The sequence below is a fragment of the Watersipora subatra genome, chromosome 11 (genome assembly GCF_963576615.1).
Source record: "Watersipora subatra chromosome 11, tzWatSuba1.1, whole genome shotgun sequence".
NCBI classification, from domain to species: Eukaryota; Metazoa; Bryozoa; class Gymnolaemata; order Cheilostomatida; family Watersiporidae; genus Watersipora; species Watersipora subatra.
The window spans coordinates 25,659,908-25,686,603 of NC_088718.1; the positions used below are offsets into that span (position 1 = coordinate 25,659,908).

Consider the following 26,696-nt stretch of genomic DNA (forward strand, 5'->3'; position numbering starts at 1 on the left):
TTCCATACTCTAAAAATGCAAATAAAACACTCAAAACAATATATTGTAACAGAAAGAACATGTTGGTTATTGTCCTAACTTACCACATCCTTTCAAAAAGCAACAAATAAAAAATAATGCAAGGAAATGTAATTAATTAAAATGTAAAATTAAATACATACAATAGCAGCTAACGCTAGCATTTGCCAGAAAGGGAGAGATAAGTTATCCTTCATTACAACAGTTGACTTTGATAAATTTGGATTTTAAAACTTTTAAAAAAATTCTCAAAAGACAAACTTAAAAGCAAACTTTAATCTTTAACTTAACGTAATTAAAATTTCTTCGGCGTTCATAGTTTTACGTTTCTCGCTGGTTAGCTAATTTTTCTTTTGTTTCGCTCTCACGACCAGCCGGCCGTTTTAAGAGAAACCTATCTAAGAACGTTTGCCTTTGTCGCCCTGTCAACATGTTGCGATCAGAACAAACACAGGTGTCGTCACCAAGGGTTAATGCACGACCACTAGACAACTTGTCCGAATGTCTATTTTTTATAGTCTTGATAGATAGCACCGGCCTTTTTACGTAGCATCGTTTCAGTTACGCAGTCACCGGCCAATTGTTTGTCTTTTATCTAAAGCCTGAGCAGTCTCTCCATCAGTGGCCGTGAAGATCGCTGCGTCGTTTAGAAACTATGGTTAGTCCTTTTGCAATCTAAATGCCTTGAATATAATCCTTGTGTTTGATTTTTGTGGATGTATTTCTGTCATATTGCTGAACTAGCTCAATCACGCATACATATTTTGCAGATTTTTCAATAATTTTCCGTTTAATATCAATTGTTATCATTCGCTTTTTCTTTGCATTATCTATCCTTTTACTGGCAAACTTTCGGTCTACGCACGGTACTTTTAATTCACATAATTCAGCACTGAAAATCGCGCACAAAAAACATGGTACAAAAGTATAATCTGAGCAATTGAAAAATACAGAGTGATGCTGTTCTCATAAAACACCTCCGACATACTTGGCAACTGACTCATGTGCTCGTATCTCAAACATGGCTCGTATGTTAGTGCTAAAACTTGCTTAAAAGCTGGCTCGTATCTCAAGTTTCTCGTACGTTAGGGCACTCGTAAGTTGAAGTTTTACTGTATATAAGTTTAACATATTTTCAATAAAATATGCAGTCTCAGATGCACAAACTATGGAAAAATTGAGCAGTTTTTAGTGCTAAGTCAATAGGAGTTAATAGATCAGCTGATTCGCTTTGCACATCACCATGACGTTGCGTCATGCTAATTATAGGCCTCACTTGTTTTGATTATTCGCATATCTAGGGTTTACTATACATGTATCTATGTTTATAACACTTCAATGTGATAACCTGAATTTTTGGGGTTGTCATCTCTTTTGCAGTGAAGCTTTCATATTTGGTATTTCTACCAAACATTCTTGGAGTTGAGCTTTTTGGAATGCAAGGGCATTTGGCTCTGCTAATAGCTGTTTGGATGCATGAAAATATGTTTTAGTCGACCTGCACTGGTAGTGTGACTCCATAACTTATCAGCCCACATTTTAGCAATTTCAAAAACATGACAGTGTAATTCTCATTGTCAATGAGCTGAATGTTTTTTGATGACAATACAGTGTTAGGCATTGTTAGGGCATTCAATTTTGATAACCTGACACATATTTGCTAAAAATCCAAAAATTCTAGCAAAATGAGTAGGTCATTTTGTCTGAGAGCTATATGGCTGGTTCAGCACTATTGCAGAGAATGGTAACATAACTTGCTGTAACATTAGTCAAAGTTAACCTTGTGTAAAGTTTCCTTCTCACAAGTGTCCATCACCAAAATACAAACAAGAGTCAAGTGGCGCTAAATAAGTTTTAAACAATAGAAAGGCATCAGATACATCAGGAGTAAAGAGTATCTCGTGTCACCTCATTTTCTTATTCAAATTTCATCAGTTATCGATTCTTCTGTATTCAGGTTTAACATCAGTTCTACTGGATGGTTAAGAAACATAAACATGGATGCTTGTTGAAGGAATCCGGTTACAGAAGCCTTTCAATGATGTACCAGCCATTGTCCCGCTCTCCTTGGAGTTATGCAAACACGGTGGAAAGAGGCTTTCTACTGTAATACCTCAACGGTAGCCATGCCACAATTCTAACTTAAAATGCAGTCCTAGTTTAGACATACAAACACGACCAAGTAAATTACTTCAAAGGGAAGTCAGCAGTCAACATGCCTAGTTACTTGCTGCCAGATTAACATTGTTAATTACACCCATCGTCTTGAAGTCAGCATATTCAGTTTTTCATTAAAATTATATTGACTATAATTTGACATTTTTTTACAAACATTATTTTCCAATAAAAAGCTTATATAATTTTAAATTGGCCAATTTCATAACACATTATTGAAGTAATACAGTACCAAGGATGAGGGAATTGACAATGTTGTGGCTTATTATCATGGTTTTACAGTACAAACAATGATAAACATTGTCACGCATTTATTTACCATTAATAGAGTGGTAACGAGTTTAAACTGACAGAGAAGGAGAGAGACAGTGATAGAAAACGGATTACCATCGTTTATCAGCCAGAGTCGAGAGTTGATGCCAGAACCTTCTAGAAAAGAGTGATGGGACCCGCTGGTGGTTTCTCCATGTTCGAACTTGAGGTATGTAAATAGATATATTCAAAGGCAAATGCTTCAGCTAACATGAGTGAGACATCAATGCAACATGGAACGCTTCTGTAAAAATTTGGTCTGGAACAAGGCCTAAGTCCCAAGTGGAATGGCCTTAAGGGGACATACTGAAATCATTCCAAAGACTCATTTACTAGGTGAAAAGGAACTTAAGCTAGAAGTTGAGCAATCGAATACTACATTTTCATAATGCATCAGTTACCGTACTTTGTTGCAAAAGAGAAGAGTGATATTCAGAGTTGCAGAAATTTTAAAAACATACAAAAAGTAAGAATTGTCTCTCATGCCAGTGTGTCACAAAATAGAACACAGGCTAAGGTTTGCTGGAATGGATCATGCAATGGTTGACTTGCTGAGATTTCAAACTGAGATATACTGTATCCTTTTTGAACTCATAATCTGTATATGGCCTAACTTATTTACTGCTGTTTTATCATTCGGGATATCAGTGTCACTTCTACTTGTCATTTCGCTAGCCAATATTCAAAACATACACAAAACTTCTAGAAAAGGATACAAGAACTTGGTACAAAGGCTAAGCTGTGTTGGCAGCAAGTTTACATAGATAACTTTACAAGCCTACTAGAACATGTCAATGAGAATTGAAACTCCTTTTGATTTTAATATTTTCAAAATTTCTTTAGGTAAGCAATCAGCTTGTGTGAAATTTGATATCAGAGATTTGATATCAGAGATTTGAACTCTTGAAACCTAAAGGTGCTTATTGCGTGTTCATTAATGAAGAATATATTGAAAATATAAAACCGTATTTATTAGCATTTTAAAGCTTATAGAGTCCAACTAATCAGTCGTAATTAAAAAAATAAGTTAATTTATTAGCACTAAAAGTCAATAATAACCCAATCAGTAGCAACTAAGTAGTTATTAAACTGTATTTAGGAATTCTGGTTTGAGACGTGTGACAGTTTTAATGTATCTTGTTAGGTGTTTGGTCTAAACTTTATTTTAAAGGTGTAAGACTTCCTCCAGGAAAAGTTAATCATTTATGAACTCGTTTCACGAGAAAATAATTTGGGAAGTTTATAACCTAGCCAAGTGCTTCAGCTAAGTTCAACGCGCTTGGAGCACCCGCCTTGACTTGTCTAATAGATAGTATATGAAAACTTCTGTAAACCTCCCTCATGTTCTCATTTGGCAGTTTGGGGAACTGGTGAACTGTAAGACATTTCAGAAAATGTCAACCGACTAAATTTTTTGTTATCCACTACATGGATTATTAATTTGGGGGCAGCAAAGCAAACGTGCTGGGTGTGGATGCCATAGGCTATTAGGCATCATCCGAGAATTCTATATAAACATGATTGGGCTATTCTACAGTTTCAGGCAATCAATAAGTTGCATAAAAGAGATAACTCCAAGAGCCACAATATTTCCGCTCGCTAAATCGCGTGCTTGGATTTCTTTGTCAGAGCACCTGCCTTTTCCATCAAATGGAGCATGTGTCACACTAGTTATCAAGTGTCAATGTCTCAATGAGTCATAACGTTAAGCCAGGTGAACAGGAAAAGCTAAAAAGATCTGTACTTAACTTTCTGTTTATAATACTTAAGAAAGTTAAGTTGAGAGACACCAAAGTGTTCTCTGAAAGTATGCACTGCCACAAAGAAGCCTTTACCAACCGCGTGTCACCAATAGGCTATTAATGCCAACTTGAGTAATTTGTATATCCGCTAGGGATGATAATGTCATTACATTGCTGGCATTTTTCTCTCTTGAGACAGACTCAGTGCATTCAGGAATATGTCGGTAGTGTGTCGGTAGAATGTAGTTAGAGTGGCAGTAGACTATCAGTAGAGTGTCAGTAGACTATCGGTAGAGTGTCAGTGGAGTGACAGCAAAGTGTCAGTAGAATGTAGGTAGAGTGTCATTCTATAAATTTCAGTTGTATTCCTCTGCTAGATTATGAGCTAATCCGTAGTGTTGAGTTATTTTTATCTCAATTCTCTTCTTCGGAAGTAACTTCTGAGAAAACCGAGAAATCTCATTAGAAAGTTGCACATGATTGATGGTGATGAAGTGATCATAAATACTCTCCCATTATGCTGCAAATCAAATATTTTATTGATAATAATCTTTAAATGCGTGTATTTCATCAGATGTTGCTTGGAGATAAGCAATTATAATAAACAGGCAGGCTTGCGACACATGAAAACCCGAGAAAATAACGTTTAGTTTACGAGGCAGAACCAGAGCTGGGTCAGGCCGTGAACAATGCTTGATGGTAAAGATGAAGTTTTACAAAATTATAGTAGATTTTATCAGAAATTATCGGTATTTTTTATCGTCTGCGATTTTTTTTATATTTGAGGTGGTCTGACGGCCAGGACGTTTTAAGATTAAAATCTACAAAACATGATTACGGTTAAAGCATTTAGATTCGAAAGCATGCTATTAACGTGTCCATAGATGCAAAATGGCTGAGAGGCATAGTGCTGCAACTTCGACGCAATAGCCGATATCAATAATGAGAGAGACGGGCAGCCGAGGAACTAATGACGTTACTTCGGCACGTTTTTTAGCATTTTAACTGCGATCAAGTTTTGTGAATGTCTTGAACCATCCTGGCAGTCAGATCACCTTTATTACCCAAAACAACCAAAAAGGAAGAAATAAATAAATACTGATACTTGCTGATAAAATCTCCTAAAATTTTGTGTAAGTTCATCATTAAAGGCAGTAATAAGAATCAGCCTTCTGGTGAGTGGCGGTGAAAGCATTGCTCATCCGTCTCCCATGTAAACTTCTAGAGAGATCAGCGAAGCAAAAATATAACTTTTAGCGTATCGGCTGCCGATGGTAGCTTCTGGCAGCGCAGCTAGTTTGGTTAGAAAATCTCTAGTATTAACTTTGCGCTTGTTGAGGAGGACATGATTTTAAAGCAGTGAAGTTAAAAGCGAGTTGCGGATAGATAAATTCTTGTAATTCTATTCATAGCCAGTTGCAAGTATTTTGGGTAGAGGAGTTGGGGAGGGGTAGGAGGCCTTTTGACATATGTGTTGAGACTGTGATCTGACAACAATATAACTAAGAATATATATCCTAACATCATCGATGATATTCTACTAGTACCTCCATAACTATTCAAATATGAAGCAAGATGGTGGCTCAGATGGTAGTGTACCTGTCTGCTAAGACACATCTGTCAGTTTGATTCCTGAGTGATGCAAATTTTTTTCCTAATCTCTGAGCGTGTTTTCAGAGGGACAGACAGACACGTCTCTTATCTAAGTTTTAAGATTAAGTTTCTCAGCTTCACACAAAAATGACGCTAACAACAGAAAGATCAATACAAGTAATGTTAGCACAACTCCAAATAGTTTCAGTCTTGAAGAGTATCTGCTATCTTTATGCTCCAGCAATCTTCGAGTAACTAACACCTCGCTGCAAAAGCATACTGCTGCCATTCCTTCTCCGCGTGTAAAGTCCTATCTTGTAGAATTGTCAACACGCGTGCTGTGTTAAAAAAATATAGCGAGTGTTTTCTATCTCTGCATCAAACAAACTATTTCCCTTTTATCTTTCTCTGTTGAACCTATTAGCTCAGAGTAATGGAGCTTGTGGCAAAGCATAGTTCATGGTAGTTGGTCTTTAGTTCTTTTAGCAAAGTTACTAAAATTATTTCTCATAGCAATGCTTCGTGAAGTTTTTGCATTCTTAGCAGGTTTATCACTTAGTTCTTTTACAGATTTTCAACTTTTTACCGATATACTGTCAATGCATATCTGTTTTTAGAATCATTGAATATCAGTGGCCCAGTTTCATTTTTTGCATAAGGCTTATTACTCTTCAACGGGTTGTAGTCACCTTCTCTCCCACTATCAACTCAACCATTTTTTATTTGCAATAGGTATTTATAATCTTCTGCTTTTAATTTTACTCCTACTTCTAATCTTGTCAACTCTGACAAGTTCCCTAACCAAGTTCAAACTCACCTTCCTATTTTATTCCTAAAATCTAGGAATGAAAAATCTGCATCGCGGATGGTTTGATGTCGGAACCTCCTGGTCGGCAGACCAGCGATCTAATCCCCAACACTAATGTAGCCAAACTATCAATAACTGTTAGCATATTTATTACATCGGTTAAAATAATCGCGCTTGAAGCTCTTGAGGTCATTAACTGGCACTGTTGACAGTTATGACAGTAACGTAATGGTTAGTAAGCCGTCAACAAACATGGCAATAGCTTTCATAATTAGTAAAGGTAAGCTGACATTACTGGCTTACCAGGTGAGTTACTCAAATTCATTGAGCAAATGTTTTATTATCCATTCAACACCGGGCATTCAGCTCGTCTTTACTATAATAAGAGCCGTGTCTGTCCGTCTGTCCGTCTGTCCGTCTGTTGTCTGTCCGAAGTTAGATGTCGGTTATTGAAAAAGAGGACTGCATCACACGGGGCTTGAACTCCCAGATTTTAGTTGGCAGCTAGGCACACTATCGTCTGCACTCCTCGCCCACCTTGTCGCATTTCGGGATAACTGTGCACATACTTATTACACGTGACAACCCCTCACAGCGTCCCGGGCTGCCGGTGTACTAGGGATCATACAAAGAGTACATGAGTTTAAGCGAAGGAAGCTGAATGTCAGAGCTATATGACTGGTTCAGCACTATTGCGGAGGATGGTAACATAACTGTCTGTAACATTAGTCAAAGTTAACCTTGTGTACAGTTTCCTTCTTACAAGTGGCCATCACCAGAATACAAACAAGTGTCAAGTGGCGCTAAAGTGAGTTTTAAACAGTAGAAAGGCATTAGATACATCAGGAGTAAAGAGTATCTCGTGTCACCTCATTTTCTTATTCAAATTTCATCCGTGATCGATTCTTCTGTATTCAGGTTTAACATTAGTTTTACTGGTTTGTTAAGAAACATAAACATGGATGTTTGTTGAAGGAGTCGGGTTCTTCTTAAATTTAAATACCCAATCATTACAATATCCAGCTTTTGGTTGTTCCCTAAAAGCATCAATATGTGCGCTAGAAAGCAAATAAATAGATACAGTGTTACAATGAGTAGAGAACTCTCGATCTGATAGGCATAGTAACTCAAAATATTCAACTACCTGTTTATGGTTGATTTGGTTGAAACAGACGAGAATTACTAGAGATAGTGATATAGAAGCTATACAAGCTAACAGAGATAAGGAATACTACATTCATAAAAGTCATCAGTAAAAGGAATCATTCTACCTTCTAAACAAGTGAACAGGCGCGTAGCCTTAGTGATTCCCAAAGAGAACAGTATGTAGGTAGTTATAGTAATAGAGTTATACAATGTATACCGCTAGGTAAAAGTGAAAATATATACACAATATATACTTACAGATACATAGTATATATTTATAGGTAGATATAGTATTAGAGAAATACTCATAGAGTCTATGGGTCTATGGGTCTATGGTCTACCCATAGAGTCTATGGGTAGACAAAGTCCTAGCTTAAATAACTCTCAAACACGCGAATGTGTAAAAAAATTAATTATTTAAAAAATGAATGCATTTTTTTCTAAATTACGTGGAGCAGGTTAACTCCTGAGAACAGTTACGACTAGCACTATAGACAAGCTCTCTAGCTAGAACTCTGTTAGTCTTATAAAAACTCAGGGAAATGACAATTCTGACTGTAAGATATTCTTGATGCATTTGATTTGACCTTTATCAATCTGTTTTACTTAAAGTTCATTCAAATATGTCAAAAAATTGGTAAAATATCGTCTTAGTTTGTGAGATAAAAATATGTTACTACCTACTCTTTCAGAAGCTTTGTAAAACCATCTAGCACCTGTCATTAGTTGCCAAGTGTCACATCTTAAGATGGCACTAGGTATGCCATCCAAACAGCTAACCCTCTAGTTACAAAATACCTCCTAGACTGTGTATCACCACAAGTATTCAATATAAAAAGTTTGCCAGCATAATAAAACCTGAACTACATACATGTAAGGCAACCCGCTACCAGCAACCTTGCAAAATCGGTAGTTGTCTGCCTTGTTTTTTATCACAAACCTCTGAGACTTCATTTGATTACAGCGCATTCTCTTTTACACTAAAAATAGATTTGTAGTTATAAAAAGTCTTGTAAAGTTCTTTTGTAGAGTTGGTTGGGTGGCGAAAATAGGCCTCGACTGAACATATTTATTGCTGACCAGTGGCAGGGTTAAATTTCTAATGGAGGCTAAATTCTAATGCTCACATTGATTGACGCCCTGTTTATTTATTGCCAAGTTCTCACATAGCGATCGCGTAGCGACACACCCTCATATGGCACTGTAATGCCATCATGGAAACAACCGGGTCACTCTCGTTCTGTCGTGATTCAGTTTCGCTGTTTGGAAGTGAATGAACTGTGTGATGTTTGTGTGCCATCAGTGCCACCAGTGCCATGAAATTGGTCTTAGCAACCAATGGATCGTACTTCTGCGTACGCATAAGTCTTACTTTACCTTGACATAAGGCGGTGCATGACCATCACTCTACTATAGCGCTCTATGGAAACATGATCTAATTGTCAGCCTGCTGTAGCTCTTTGGCACTGACGCACCCAAGTGTTGCTACCCTGTTCCTGTATGGACAGTTAGTATGTGGTATGTACTCTGTGTGAACGATTGCATCATGCTAAGTGAAGCAACTTTGCACTTACTTTTAGGTTCAAGGCAAACATCAAGGCCGGCGTAACTTTTATAAAAACTGTTAGGATTTGTCTTAACCAGAAAAAAATTAAACTGTATAAGTCGTACTTCTCTCAATGTCAAATAAGTACTATTCATTTCACCTGTCAATCTGTGACAAGAGGAACAACAACTTGTCAACCTGTGACAATAGGGACAACCCTGTTTTAACCATACCATAGGGTTTGCAATAAATGATCTGTTAGTCATGCCAACCACCTGTTCGTTTGGGAAGAGATGATTGCAATGTCCTTGTCACAAGTTTGTAATAACGAGAACGGTTGAAAGAGAGTCTACAAGGGATATCTATCTTCACCATCTCTCTTCACCATCTCTCTCAATGTCTCTCTCAACTCTCAACGTCTCTCTCATTTGTCTTTCTCAACGTCTCTCTCAACGCCTCTCTCAACGTCTCTCTCAACGTCTCTCTCAACATCTCTCTCATTTGTCTCTCTCGATGTCTCTCTCAACGCCTCTCTCAACGCCTCTCTCAACGCCTCTCTCAACGCCTCTCTCAACGTCTCTCTCAACGTCTCTCTCAACATCTCTCTCAATGCCTCTCTCAACGTCTCTTTCAACGTCTCTCTCAACGCCTCTCTCAACGTCTCTTTCAACGTCTCTCTCAACGCCTCTCTCAACGTCTCTCTCAACATCTCTCTCAATGCCTCTCTCAACGTCTCTTTCAACATCTCTCTCAACGCCTCTCTCAACGTCTCTCTCAACGTCTCTCTCAATGTCTCTCTTAACATCTCACTCAACGTCCCTCTCAACGCTTCTCTCAATGTCTCTCTCAACGCCTCTCTCAACGTCTCTCTAAGCGTCTCTTTCAACGCCTCTCTCAACGTCTCTCAACGTCTCTCTCAACGCCTCTCTCACCGTCTCTTTCAACGTCTCTTTCAACGCCTCTCTCAACGTCTCTCTCAACGTCTCTTTCAACGCCTCTCTCAACGTCTTTCTCGACGTCTCTTTCAACGTCTCTCTCAACGTCTTTCTCAACGTCTCTCTCAATGTCTCTTTTAACATCTCACTCAACGTCCCTCTCAACGCCTCTCTCAACATCTCTCTCAACGCCTCTCTCAACGTCTCTCTCAACGTCTCTCTCAATGTCTCTCTTAACATCTCACTCAACGTCCCTCTCAACGCCTCTCTCAATGTCTCTCTCAACGCCTCTCTCAACGTCTCTCTAAGCGTCTCTTTCAACGCCTCTCTCAACGTCTCTCAACGTCTCTCTCAATGCCTCTCTCACCGTCTCTTTCAACGTCTCTTTCAACGCCTCTCTCAACGTCTCTCTCAACGTCTCTTTCAACGCCTCTCTCAACGTCTTTCTCGACGTCTCTTTCAACGTCTCTCTCAACGTCTTTCTCAACGTCTCTCTCAATGTCTCTTTTAACATCTCACTCAACGTCCCTCTCAACGCCTCTCTCAACATCTCTCTCAACGTCTCTCTCAACGTCTCTCTCAACGTCTCTCTCAACGTCTTTCTCAATGTCTCTTTCAACGTCCCTCTCAACGTCTTTCAATGTCTTTTTCTACGTTTTTCTCAACATATCTCCTCGCTTTCTTCTTCTCCCTCCCACAATCTCTCTTAATCTCTCACTCTCCTTTCTCTCTCCCTCTCACCCCCCTTCTTTCCGCTCTTTCAACATTCACTCTTCCCCCCCTTGTATTTTTATCCAACCCTGTTTTCTTCTGCCTCTTATTTCTCTTGCTGACACTCTGGTTAATCTCAGTTTATAATGCCATCTCATAATCTCGTCCTGCTTGAAAACTGTCTGCTGCGATCAGCCAAGACGGAAATTACCTATTATGTGTTTGAACTTCTTAGTATGACTCATGATCCTCTTTCTCCCAAAAACTTCTCTGATTCAATATCAACCTGTATGTCTACTGAAATTACAAATATTCATGATAAATGATGATGCTGCAATTAGTTGATAACATTCTTGCAAACTTGCCATGTCATAACAATGTACACCTACAGGTATGGAACCCCTATGTAACCCCTATCTGCTTCTAATCTATCTATGAAAATAAACAATTTTATATAACAAAAACTAACCAGCAAGGAAGGCAACAGCAAACAGAACCAGTACCTGCGTGCTCTGCATGGTCATGCTCATCAAGTCAATTATAGACTCTCTGGTTTAGTAACATTCTTGTTCTTGGTTGACATCAACATTTGGTTCCCTGGACAGGTTGATAGATGTCTCTTCTCTCAATAGCTTACCGTCATGGCCAACACGAGAAAACAACACTCGATGTGAGAGTTTGGGATTATCAACCGTATTACACAGTGACAGTTTTTATTACCCTGGTTTCCTTCTTAACTACTGGCCGTAGGTCAAGGCAATGTAGCCAGGGTCATTGACTAGCATGCATTTACGAACTACGAGTTCATTGAAAAGGCACCTAAGTAACGTTTCGTTGCCGGCAATAAGTCTACTTGGCCATCAATTGCTAAGAAATTGGTTGACACCGGTAACAAAATGAGATTGCACCTTGTTTGTAGTAAACATTCCATCTATCTACAAACAAATTTCAATCCTCCCCTCAGGTTGGCATCAACTAGTGAGGCCTTTGTTTTGGACATAAATATTTAGTAATCATAAATATATGTTTACTACATGTATAATAAGAGCTGTGTCTGCCTCCCTGCCAGAAGCCAGAGCTAAAGGTTGCAAAAAATATTACATCATACATGATTTGAACTCCCTATTTTGGCATAGCAACCCGTGCACTACCATCTGCACCAATAAACACCCTATTACCATTACAGAATAATTGTATGTATAGTTATTACACCTGATGATCTATCACGACACACTAGACTGCCAAGGAGCTCATGCGTTTAGAATCTTCAGACAGATCAGGCAGTTCCTTAAAAATGAGCTTTACTTTAAAACGGAACTAGTAGAGTTTGTAGCTTAACTACTTTGCTTCTGGTATTTGGTATTTACAATAATAATCCAAAGTAACATTAGAAGGAACTCAGGGTAGCAGCTTATGCAAGTTATGCAATTTAGGATAATCTTCATTTAGCTAATATTTGTGGATTCTTTAAAAGCCAAATACCCAACTAGAAGCCTCCTTTGCTCTCTTCTTAATATCCCTATCATTAAATTAAACTCTGATAATCTAATTACATGAAGCATCACAGCATTTGCCATTCTAGTGAATCCATTAGTAACGATTGCATGCCTCGCTAAGGTCGTCACTTTTACCTGTCACTCGTAATTGATAGACGAAGCTATGCTAATCATGTGGCCATTGGTAATATATTCTTGACTGTTTGCTCAGTTGGATAACACAAATAAGCAAACCACCTTTGTTCTACCGCACAATGCTAACGATTAAGCGTGCCAATGTTTAGAGAATTCTGGGTATTTTCCAGGTGTGGAGTGAACCGAGAAGTTACATCTGTGGTAAAACATCTGCATTGACCACTTGCTAAAACCTTGTCATGCTAACTAGCACCTGCTGTTGCATGTCAACAGGCGTAGAGTGCAAATATTAAATCCTACCTAGCTTTCTTTAGAGATTCTGAGTTGCTACTCAAAACTTGCGTGACAATGGTTGTAGAGTGCTTGATGACAGCATGAATTTCGCTTAGATGAGTAAGAAAATGGTTTTTAATAATGTAGTCATACTTTCGCCAAAGTAACGTAGGCGAAAGCTAATTTTGCGTGAACTATCATTTTATGATGTTGTGTTGGTTTTCTTTTTGGAATGTCAGTTTTCTTAAGACAATGGCCGAAAATCCTTTGTAGATTTGTTATCTATCACCGAGTTGTTTCTTTCCTGAATGGCAATACGATTTAAAATCATCCGCTTAATTACCTTTTTCTAAAGCCTCACTTACTCTCACGTAGGCTGACACGGGAGAGAATAATAAAGATATTGTGTGAGAGACGGCGAGTAGATACACTTGTATTTGTGGTCGCAAGCTGTTGGCCAGGTGCATCAATACAAACACAAAGTCATGTTCAAGCTATAGAGGGCTCACTATTTGCACAGAAGGCCTTGGAATGAATGTGTCCATTGTAGTACATTGTAGAGGATGTTTACTACAACAACGCTGATGACGATTGACTCCCTTATCTTCTCATTCTCCCCTTTAGGCCACACTTATCCCTTGTCTTTACAGTATCTCGGCTGCTACTTCGCTAAGAAGCTAGAAGAACAGACGCGTGCGGAGCATATAAAGAAGCAAATAAAACTAATACAGGTGAGACTGAAGGTTACATAAGAAATATCGTTGAGATGAGAGCTGAGGCTTGCTGCTGTCTTAAATCTGAGCAATTTGTTGTGGTTTACTTCATATCAGAATCAAGACTGAGTCCTTGTATTTTATTTCATGTAAGCACAACAGCCATATAATCCTACTTATCTTATGTAAGCACCAAGGCTATATAAGTACTGCTATATACTATAAGCGAGCATCAAGACAATATACCGAAGCACTTCTCTATTTGTTTTTATAGCCAAACCCCCTACAACTGACGTGGGAAATCTCCACCCTCTTGTTTCGAATTGAACAAAAATGGCTCAAAACAATGAAAAACAGACATGTTTGACATACATGAAAACAGTTTATTATTGAAAAGTCATTCTAAAAAAAGTCTAATGTTTTAATACAATAATAGCATATAAAAACAATTAACTTTATGATCTTTGACTGTTTTCTTGCTACTTCTCTGCTATTATCTGATGAAAAGGTTACTTGTGAGTAAGTGAAAGTGCAACAGATCATTTTCAGGGATGATGTTAAGATATTTATTTTTGATACATAGTAAAGGTAAAAATTGATACCTGCACTCTCGTAAACAACAGCTCATACCCCTTAGAGGCACCGGCGCCGCCTGATCAAAAATCCCTGATATACCGCTGCCACTCTTTGTGATGCAGTGACAGCTTATTTTGCTATATACATAAGCGAAACATCGCGTGACAGGCATAGTTTTTCTACTTGTGCCTTATCCTGGTTCAGATTCTATGAATTCTATCAACCTATAAGATAATTTTAGAATTGCTAATAGATGAAGCAGATATCCTCCGAAATGATGAATATTCAAGAGGAAATTCTCAAATCGCGATTTTAATCTAGTTAGAGTTGAAATCTGACTTTTTTATACCAACTCTACATGCCATCATGCTGCCAATGTTTATAAACATTAAAACTTCAAAGCCCTGCGCGATGTCTCCCGCATTCAGACAATGTCATCGCTTACTTCAATACATCTGAACTCGGATTTCTACTCCAAGATGCTGAAACTATACTTTTAAATCTGATAATTTAGATTAAACGCAGTCCTAGTTAAAGCTGCAAATATTTAGTTTACATCTATAGAGCATACTGGTCTGTAATCACTTGTAATTAGACGAGAACGACCATGCGTGTAGACTTATAGCCGAGCATAAGAACCTTAGCTTTTATTGATAATAGGCTTTGAGGTAGGAGACTAGCCCATTCAATTCTATTGCGTACAGTGACGTTATTACACATTATTACTGCGGAGATGCCACCGCTTAATGCGATGTTGATTTGTAGAAAAGGAAAGGCATAGGAAAGATACCTGTACTACTAATAGTCACAGCAGCTGGTGCCAAAGTTACTGACAGGAGAGGACAGGTGAGAAACATGCTTTTACTGTAATAAAAGCCGTATACGTCTTCCTAAAGCTACAGTTGGATTGCTGGAAAAAGAGGCTACATCACATAGGATTCGAACTCATTAATTTGGCTGATCAGCCAGACACGCTACCATCCGCACTAGTCAGCCACCTTGATGCGTTGTGGAATAGTTGTGCAAACACTTATTACTCAGGATGATCTTAGACCACTAGTTTTATGCAAAACATTGTCTAAAGTTATTTATCTTTTCTTTTAAAACAATAAATAAACTTTAGTTATTTAATTAGCAATTGTGTACAAATTTTTCTGATGGCGAAAAGATACAGCATTTGTTGAGTGACAATCAGATGAGATGGCAGAACTTCTCTTATAGAGCCACAAATAAGAGTATTCCTTTTGAATAGTTGCAATTGTGGCGCATAACTCGCCATAACATTTTATATTGGCAAGCAGCAGCTAACTGAGCTGGTACCAGTGACATAGGAATGTTACTTACTTATGCATTGGTGGACATCACTTGAAGGTTATTGGTTTAATTTTTGACAAAGACTAATCAAGGCAAGATAACTCCATATTCTGTCTAATATTTTATTTTTTACTTTGAGGATTTTACTGACCTTGTGCATTATGAACTCTTTGTTAATAATCGTTTACATTGTTAGTATTGTTGTTATTATTATTATTATTAGCAAACACGGTTACTGTGATATGACCAAAAGATAACAAAAAGCTTTTATAACGTAGAATTGCAAAAAATTTAGTCTAACAAATCACATTTTACAAACTCAGACAGAAAGATTTGTGTTTTGAAATTCGAGTTAGGTTGAAAGCATGTCTATTACATATGGCTCTATAATTTTTTTTAATAATTATCCAATTTGGTTGCAAATAAAAATCATGTCAGTTTATTGGTATAAAATTTGGAGCTAGTTGGTTAATCACTCTTGAGCAAATGAAAGTTAAACTTCAGTTTGATTCAATATTTTACACATGTATGTGAACATACAGCTGCAGGTAGTTACTGTTTTTCTAGACTTGTCCAACCTTGATAGCAATGAAATTAAAGAAAAGACAACTCCAAATAAAATTGTTTCATACCCGGTTGTGTAAGATTGAAAGCTGAAATTTCAGTTTAAAGCAAGTTACTGCTATTAGCAGGCGGGAAAAAAACTTGTAGACACTTGCTATTACCTGACACGTAGAAATGTTTGTTTAAATGTACTCTGACATCACAAAAACTGGCCAATCAGACCAATGAACCCAATCCGCGAACAGTTTTAACTAGTTATCTGTAGTTTCATAAAGACATTGTTTGATTCATTTGTCATTTTGATGCTGTAATTTCCCTTTTGGTAATTATCGAGCTAAAATTTAAGATATCTTCTGTTTTGTCATGATCACAAAGTCTCATATTTTTCACTTTGCTATTATGCAAAAAGTAAAATTGCTCTAATCATTACTATAACAAGCACCGTGCCCATCCGCCTGTCCAGAGCCAAAGTTGAAAGAAAATGATTGCATTTTAAGGGGTTCGAACTCGCGACAATCAGTGTAGCAACCCGACATCTGTGCTAATCGGCTTCCTTCATGCAGTTTAGAATAGTTTTGCATATAGTTATGCATATACTTATTCTCTGTGCTTCATCAGCACACCTGATGATCTCTCACATCACTTTAGACTGCCAGGGGATTAATCTAGTTAACATTGACAAACATTGGATGGATTGCAAGGATTTTACAGATGTGGTGAACTGACAACTCCACTCATTATCTCCCCTCATTTTCATTCCCTGCACCTTACTCATCTCAAGATAAATATCTATATGCAGGTTGTGTTGTTGGCCAACTCCCACTTCCAGATAAAATACTGTGCTTACTTGAGGGAAGAACGAATATTCTGTTTCCTGTCGAGGGAGTCGTCTCGCTACGAGGAAGTTCATCAGTATATTCACATCTTCACTACATCTAAAACTGAGGTTTGTTTGCTCCGCTAGCCTTATCACAAAGAGAGCCAATTTGTAGCAATTTATCCATTGTCATAATTAAGGTAATCAACAATATTGAAATGACTGGACGTAGTTAGAATTACAAAACTTTTACTCAGTTGAGGTTTGGCCGTGGGTAAATGATGAATGACTCTAAAGCGTATTTGTTATTTTTTGACATGCGGATTGTAAATGAAGACTTAAAAGAGTAATATTTGGTAGAGATGCCAGTGCTGATGCGTATGAGCATGCTTTCAACAATGTTGGCAATAGATCAATAGATCAAACATATTATTTGCTCAAAACTAATCTGTGTTGCTCGCATTTCATTGGCGGATCTCTAATTGATAAAACATACTTTATTTAGTTTTGAATATTATTGAAAATATAAGTATGTCATTACCATAAAGCATACCATAGACCATACCATAAGGTGTACCATAGATCGTTCCATAGATCGTACCGTAGATCGTACCGTAGATCGTACCGTAGATCGTTCCATAGATCGTTCTGTAGATCGCTCCGTAGATCGTGCCGCAGATCGTGTCGCAGATCGTGCCGCAGATCGTGCCGCAGATCGTGCCGCAGATCGTGCCGCAGATCGTGCCGCAGATCGTGCCGCAGATCGTGCCGCAGATCGTGCCGCAGATCGTGCCGCAGATCGTGCCTTAGATCGGGCCGTAGATCGTGCCGTAGATCGTGCCGTAGATCGTGCCGTAGATCGTGCCGTAGATCGTGCCATAGATCATTCCATAACATAGCCTAGAAACACCCAACTTCAAGGAACAACATATCATAAGTGAATATCATATATACTAGAAATTCCACTGTCATACAGCCCACGACCAAAGAGATATTGGAAAAAAAGAAAGGGTACTGATGGTTGAGAAATGCAATATTAGCAGTCAAAGTGCGCTGCAGTGCAATAGTAACTGCAATGGTAGCTGTAATGTACTGGGTGTGGGTGTTATTATATACAACAAACAGCAATAATGAAACGAAAAGATTATATGTTTATATCTCTCCCCCTGCAATAGGAGAAATGCAATATGGGCCAATATTAGAAGTAAAATGCACTGATATTATTAGACTAGCCAATATTATTAATATAGTAATAATATAAAACCAATGCACAATTTTGTTTACATTTTAAAACGTCATAGCTAGCAATATCAAGAAGTTGTGATATTTATATAGATTTTTAGAAAATCTGTACTACGTAGTCATTGTTCTGTAGTCATCCAAACTTATAATTAAATATTGTAATAATCTCATAAGAATCGTTAGAAAAAATATCGTCGTCATTTCCTTTACTTACACTGCGTTGGACATCAGTTAGAATACCAAAGTACTCAAAAGTGTCTAAAATGTCAGTTACTTTGAAATCGGCAAAAATGAAACGATTTCAGTACTCCTACGTTAATTACAGAAACCTTCGGCAATTCAACATTGCTATAGACTGGTGAAATGTGCACGTTATTTTTTTGTGAAATGCGCACGATTTAATCGTTCTATTCTCTGTCGCTCGGCGTTTCAATTTCCGGTCTTAACTTTGATAAAAGTAAGGCTTAGCAAATTTTAATAACAATTTTCGGCCAAATAAATCTGTCTATTTGTGTATAATCCATTCAGATGGGTAAGTTTTAAGAATATGTAAACACTTTTCAAAGACTTGGTAATATATTTAAATAAGTTTATATGTGTTTTGTATCATTATTATACTTAAACGACTCCACAGAAAAATGGTTGAATTTGTTGATGAGATTTCAATACAAGGGTTTGCGACTTTGTTGATGAATAATATTCATAAGTTGTGTGCACATGCATTTATCATAAAAACTCTCAAACTTCGCTCCCGCTCGTTTGGTCGTGGGATTAACAACAATAATAAGGATGGAGAATGATGAGGCCAACATTAGCATGCAATGAAGGGCTATGTATCTACTAAAGTATCAGTATGAAGCCTCTTGCTGAAGGTCAGCCCCCTTACATGTCAGCACGTGTAGTCATGGCTGCATGTCAATTGTCTTTTAGTTCTCTCCCCACTTTGACGCACTATGACGAGCATGTCAGTTCATTGAGCTCTTAGAGATGTTAGTTACACTGCGTCTCAGGAATGAGTTTATACAATAGCAATGCACCGGTGGCCCATAACTAGCATGGCTAGTCAGACACCTCCAACTGTGATATTCACTAATCAATGGCAGACTTGCGACATAACCAAACGGAAGTGTGTTAATAGATAAAAACTTTTTTACTTTTGGTTAGTTTCATGATTAACACAAGAGATGAAAATAAAAATCTTTTGTTATAAGTTGGTGTGTGTAAAACAGTGAAATGAACTTAACAAAACGCAAAGCAAAACAATTCAAGTGACAATGGTTATTTAGTTATTGCATATTATGTTACTTGCAAAAGGCATTCAAAGTCGTAGAACGAAACTGGCATGACTATATGACTATGAATGGTATCCTAAATGCTTGAACTCTGACCTTTCACCATACAAAAGGAGGATTCATAATGATCAGGCTTCTCACCCTTCTTAGCAGCATTACAAGTGGAAGTCATGTGACTTCCCATGACACCCATTATTTATGTAACTCGTGCAGTATTACAATAAAAAGAAAATTTTTGTCCAACTCTTCCCAATAAAGTGGCGACAACATACAAAATTTACGGTGACAAATTATGCCTAGCCAACAGTGGCATCGACTTATCTGACCTGGTCAGCTTGAATTGCGTGACAATCGCAAATGCGTGATATTGATCTCTACTTGGACCCGGTTGTTTATTGATTTAGTTTTGTTTATGTGTCGCCTCCCAACAAAGACATAATGAAGTTTGGAGTCGTCTCCTATTGAGGATGAACAAAGCTCTCCCCTTCCTTTTATATTTCATCACTAGACAAGCCTATAGCATAGGAATGAGGGTTCTACCTAGCATAATGTAACAATATTGTTTATGAATTCTTCATTGCACAGTGCAAAATACCCAAAACTCGCATGCTAGGAGAAACCTTCACGCATGCAAAAACGGTGCTGCACTGTCAGACAAGGACGCTGCGACAGGGCCTTTGGTAGGCTGCGTTAGTCGAAAAAGACACTATAGATATATTAGTGTAAGTAGGAACTGACGGCTGTAGGTCTTTGTGGGAAGTAGGTTTATTAAGTGTATGCCACACACAGCTAGCTGTTTCGAAGTATGCATGGGGTCTCTTAGAATGGGAACGGATATTGCCCTGTCGGAGTTGACGAGGAACTCCATCCGCCACCAGCGAATAAGGGAGTGCTCTTCTGAATATGTAAGTTGGAACATAGATCGACTTGTGAACTACTACCATGTTTGTGAAGCAGCACATTTTAAAGCATGGGCAAAAGATACTTCGGGGAGCTGTTTTTTCATGGGACTCTACGCCCGAAAAAAACTTGGCTGAGTAGTTTCACTTTGTTTTCTCCCACTTTTGGTTTAGATAAAATCACAAAAATTAGATTGCCTTGTACGGGATACGTTTGTACGGGATATGTTTGTACGGGATACATTTGTGCGGGATACGTTTGTACGGGATACGTTTGTACGGGATACGTTTGTACGGGATACATTTGTACGGGATACGTTTGTACGTTAGCAGTATAATTTTAAAGTTTCAAATTGATCAGATTACTAATTCTTGACATATTGCCACAGTGCTGAGACATCTTCAACTAACCGAGAAATAAAAAAGCTGCTGACAAAACATTAGTTTTTTATGACATGATTGAAATTCTTAGTAACGAAGGCTCAGCTAGAAAGCTTCTTCTCCTCAGCAACAAGAGGTCTACACTAAATCTATCTGTTTTTCTATTCATAGAAAAGATATAAAACTTCTTCGTTAGGAAAGTATATGTGGGCGTTCTAGCCTATTCACTGAATGTGAGAACTGTAGGCTAACTGTAGCAAGTGGCACACAATATTTTTTATAAATGACGTGGGAGTCAAATACCTTTCCTTAAAAACTAAGTCTGTCTAGCCTTGAGGCTCATTTTTGCTGAATAATGGCGCATTCATTGGCTTGTAGCAAATTGTAAAAGTCATAGTTAAGGTCATAGTTAAGGTCATAGTTAAGGTCATAGTTAAGGTCATAGTTAAGGTCATAGTTAAGGTCATTGTTAAGGTCATAGTTAAGGTCATTGTTAAGGTCATAGTTAAGGTCATAGTTAAGGTCATAGTTAATTATAATTTAAAATGATTTAACGATGATTTAAAGATTTAATTAGAAGTTGAAAGAGGATTTAAGTCCAAACACCAAATGAATACAACCTTTCAATAACAGCCTTGACACCAAATGAATACAACCTTTCAGTAACAGCCTTGACACCAAATGAATACAACCTTTCAATAACAGCCTTGACAAATGCCAAGCTGCTGTCACTTGCTTTGCCATCAGTACATCATCTTCAGTCTGAACACTACTCTCCTACTTGTACAAATAAACACTTTTAGAAACGGGCATCATTGCTGATTCTAGCTTCTAGTAGTGTTCTTAGTAAAATTGAATTATAATTGAACTTTATAAGTGATCGGACTGTGAATTCATTTCTCAAGGCTCGCTCTTCATCTTCAATAAAGGAATAATAATAGGATTTTTTTATAAAAGAAGCTTGTCAAAGCTTTTAGAAGTGATTGAAGCCTAAAGAGTTTTAGATGATAAAAACTGACTAGAAAAGTATAAAATATGAATATTAAAACAGGCCTATTTTTTTAACATTTTTACAATCAAATTTCAATGTGTTTAGCATGAGCAAGACTGTAAACACATGTAGGAGCATGAATTAGTAAAGTAAAATGAAGTGAAAATGAAAAGTATAAATTGTAAAGTGACAATTTTGTATAGAAGAGTATAGAAATCCTTGGTAAATATCTAATGCAAACACCCCCTGGTAAAAATCATCAAAATTTTATATACCTACTGTACAGATTAAAAATTAGTAACAAAATAATATGTCAACCTAAATAATTATAGTTACATGTACCTACAGTAACTTTAGTATATTTAATAATTATGATCTGCAATTGTAACGCTGCAATGTACTATGTGCAGTATGTACCCTAGGAAGTTCTTACCTTCGAGACAGGCGTAAAACAAAAGCGTTGAATTTAATTTAATTGAATTAATTGAATTTAGCTTACTAAACATATATGGTACCTAAAGCTAAGTTTTAGTGTGTAATTTTAACTATTTTGTTGAATTTTAACTTTTTCATTGCTAAAATTTGTCACCTACCTGTGTCCAGCTCCCTTTTCACAATAACTAATAAAGGATAACGCCAAAATGAGCGTGATCGAGTGCGTATCTCTTTTATTCGTAGTTAGAGGGATTTTGATGAATAGCAGATTGGCATATGTGTTATTAAGATGTAACCAGCACACCGACTGTCAAATTTGGATTTCGAAAGAAATTCTTGATATCGTAAGGCAAAAAAAATTTCTTATTGAGAGGATGAAAAGTTATCGTGTTCTTTCTCTTAGGCGAAAAAATTGTATAACAGGGTCATCGTAACCCGAGGGCACGCTGTAACTAACTACTAACCTGGCAGTTCGGTGCACTGTGTGATATCATCAGGTGTAATAAGTAACTGCACAATTTTTCCAAAGTACAGGTAGATGGTTGATTGGTGCAGGTGGTAGAATGTTTTTCTTCCATGCTGAAAGTTGCAAGTTCAAATCCCATTGAAAACGATTTCTTTTTCAACTTCAAAATAATTTTATCAACAGATGGACACGGCTCTTACGATAGCGAAAGTAATAGTACATACATGGCTAACCCTTTGATGCCATATTGTAAAAGCATAATCTCTAGTGAAAACATAAGAAATCAACAGTGAAGCATTATTCAATAGTATTCACTATTGGTATCTCTCAGGGTGACTAAATAACCTGCCCTAAGCTGTCACCTTTGAGTTGTTATCGTGTCACTCCTTCAAATTGTCTAGGATGAAAAGTGGGACCACACAAATTGAATGGACTAATCACTAGTTATTGATCTGGCCAGGCATGGTTTCGCCTCTTCATTACTCACTCTTAACCTGACACGCAGCCGCATCGGATACGCAGCCGCATCGACACGCAGCCACATCGATACGCAGCCACATCCATTATGTTTCCAATGTTTCCAGTGTGCACATTGAGTTACCATGCTGCAAGTGTTTCTATGGGCATTTGCATGTAGCAGATAAATATGGCCGCTTTGTGCAAAAACATATGAACTTTAGGTTGGAGGTCATAGCAGCGTACATTCGTTGGAGGTCATAGCAGCGTACATTCGTTGGAGGTCATAGCAGCGTACATTCGTTGGAGGTCATAGCAGCGTACATTCGTTGGAGGTCATAGCAGCGTACATTCGTTGGAGGTCATAGCAGCGTACATTCGTTGGAGGTCATAGCAGCGTACATTCGTTGGAGGTCATAGCAGCGTACATTCGTTGGAGGTCATAGCAGCGTACATTCGTTGGAGGTCATAGCAGCGTACATTCGTTGGAGGTCATAGCAGCGTACATTCGTTGGAGGTCATAGCAGCGTACATTCGTTTCGCATACAAAATAGGATTAATTGAAGTGTGGAAAATGTTTGAAATGGAATAGCTTGCACAGCATTTTCTGGCACATCATTCGCCATTTCCATCCTTCACAAGTATGAAACATTCGATAAAAATTTGCCAGTAACAAAACTCGATGCACTTGCAGGTTTTTCCATTGTCATCTGGCGGATGGCGTAAATTTATAGATTAACTGCGTCATGGAAACATAGTAATTACCACGCAGCCACATCGATATGCAGCCACATCGATATGCCGCCATATCGATATGCCGCCATATCGATATGCCGCCATATCGATATGCCGCCATATCGATATGCCGCCATATCGATATGCCGCCATATCGATATGCCGCCATATCGATATGCCGCCATATCGATATGCCGCCATATCGATATGCCGCCATATCGATATGCAGCCATATCGATATGCAGCCATATCGATATGCAGCCATATCGATATGCAGCCATATCGATATGCAGCCATATCGATATGCAGCCATATCGATATGCAGCCACATCGATATGCAGCCACATCGATATGCAGCCACATCGATATGCAGCCACATCGATATGCAGCCACATCGATATGCAGCCACATCGATATGCAGCCACATCGATATGCAGCCACATCGATATGCAGCCACATCGATATGCAGCCACATCGATATGCAGCCACATCGATATGCAGCCACATCGATATGCAGCCACATCGATATGCAGCCACATCGATATGCAGCCACACCGATATGCAGCCACACCGATATGCAGCCACATCGATATGCAGCCACATCGATACGCAGTCATCACATGTACTCATATAGACACGTGTGTCTTCTGCTGCAATTATCTCATGATGCCAGCTAATGCAGTCAGAAGCAGTTTAGGGCCAACATTGCAAGCCTACACGAGATATGCTGTTGTTACGAGGAACACAGGGGTGTCACGCAGATCTCTCTCTGTGCTAATTAGGAAAATATTACTTATATGGCATAAGCCACTATTAAATTTTAAGCAAGAGCTGGTTGTGTGATGGATCATGCGTAGGGAAGGTAAGCAGAGGTGTGTCTGTCACACATCAAGTTACAAAGCTACATTGAGCAAGGAAGTAGATATTCTCTGCTTTGACCTTAGATGACCTTTAGGTGGTCACTAGCTACCTGACAGAGGCTAACAAGCTGCAGTTTAAGGTGTTACTCTCATCAAACTTAAAAAAAATTTCTTGCTAAGTTTTGGCAGTTTTATAAAAATTTATAAAAAAAATGTTTATCATTTGAGATTATTTTGTTGTTTTTGTCAAGGTGATCTGACTGGCAGAATGTTTCAAAATTAAAATTAGTAAAACTTTATTGCGGTAAAAACGCTCAAAAGAAAAAGACATGCCCAGACTTTTCTGAACAAGACATCAAAAGTTGTGCATATTTTTAATAAATAGTATGTGTATAATATTCATATCTATAATATTAATATAATACTATATAATAATATATATAATAACATATATTATTATATATAATAATATATATAATAATATATAGAACATTAATAATATATATATATATAATATTAATATATGTAATAATATATAATATAGTAATAGTAATACATGGCCCCATCAGCATGGAATACTTACAAGTATACACAGCATTTAGAGGAAAACAGTGGGGCAAATTCTAACCAACTTAACATTAGATTATTTAAACCATCTATAGCAATGAATCTGAGGCTATATGTGAAGTTTTTTTCTGACAAGCACAAGCAAATACAAAATAAAATATATGGCAGCGGAAATGTCCTATGACCCATGTTCTATGCAATAGCTAATGTCATAATGAGAGGCACAAACGGCAAACACAACTACCGACATTATTTTTGGAGACATATTTTTCTTCTGAGAATTTTAACCGCAATAAAGTTTTGCCAATTTTAATTTTAAAACATCCTGGCAATCGGATCACTTAAAAAAACGAATAAAATCTCAAATGATAGAAAAAAATTTCTACTTTCTGATAAAATCTTTCAACATTTGACGCGAGTGACTCAAATTAGCACCTGGTTGCTAAATTAAAAGCAACTACTTGTACGAAGTCATTCCAAATCTGCCTCAAACCTTTTCTATCAGTTAATCTTTCTATTCACACTGCCTCACTAAAAAAATATCTCGCAGCATCATGCCAGCCCTTTGTGTCCGATCAAACCAGATGTATAAAGAAGCAATTGTACTTTGTTTTTAGGTGGACGAGCTGAATGCCAACATATCTAATGCTTTTGCTATACCCAAGCCTGCCGACACACGACTTCCTTTTAAAACACAAGAGCAAAAGGCAAATAAGATATGCAGGTCTCTTTCGCTAACAACTGACACTGACAGAACCCCTCCCCGGGATCGTCTGGACAGCCTCTCGCTAAGTCTAAATGCAGTCAAGTGAGTTAGAATCATAGGCTAAGGTCTGAGTACAGCTCATGAAAAGGCGGGTGTAGTGGAAGTCAGTAAACTGACACAATTTATTGCGGGTCAAACTGTGTTATCGCATGTAATAGTGCCACAAGTTCCAATCAAGTGGCCGTATGTGTATGATAATATTTGCATCACTCTTTTTACTTGACGTCGCATTAGAACCTTGCTCATGGTTGTTAGTATTATAGTGGACTATATTGATTGGAAGGCAGGCTGCCTGAGGAATTATGTTTTGTTATATAATAATAACTTGAGACGCGCTGCCAACTCATGACTGTTGCAATAATATGTAGCTATTGTAATATTTGTCAATATTTAAAATTCAACCAAAACAAGCTATTAATTATTTATACTTTAATACAGAAAGCTTAAATATTATGCAAACAAAAACATTTAATCTACTATTTTAACATATGAATGAATATAAAAACCGGGTAAGTATTTTAACTGTCCTCTGCAATCTTATGTGAACTTATATCTTGCATATTATCCCAACTATTAGCCAACTTACATCTTATATGTTTTACAGTGTAATCTCTTATAAAGTGCAAGCCCTTTTATAACAACTCGCCAAAGTGAAAGCTCTATCCTGGCAACCCTCTTAAAAGAAAGTTTTGACATATTAACTTCCAAAAGCAGAAGTGCTACAATGACAGC

General features: G+C 37.6%; 1 protein-coding gene across 1 annotated transcript in view; it reads left to right on the forward strand.

Moving 5' to 3' along the window:
- The first annotated feature begins 2,550 nt into the window (after positions 1–2,550).
- LOC137408822 (uncharacterized) overlaps positions 2,551–26,696 on the forward strand; it is a 52,971-nt gene continuing 28,825 nt past the window's right edge. The window contains exons 1-5 of the mRNA XM_068095402.1: positions 2,551–2,674; positions 13,541–13,621; positions 14,945–15,025; positions 16,857–17,003; positions 25,816–26,006. Coding sequence (XP_067951503.1) covers positions 2,636–2,674; positions 13,541–13,621; positions 14,945–15,025; positions 16,857–17,003; positions 25,816–26,006 — 539 coding nt within the window. The 5' untranslated portion in view covers positions 2,551–2,635. The remainder of the gene's footprint in view (positions 2,675–13,540; positions 13,622–14,944; positions 15,026–16,856; positions 17,004–25,815; positions 26,007–26,696) is intronic.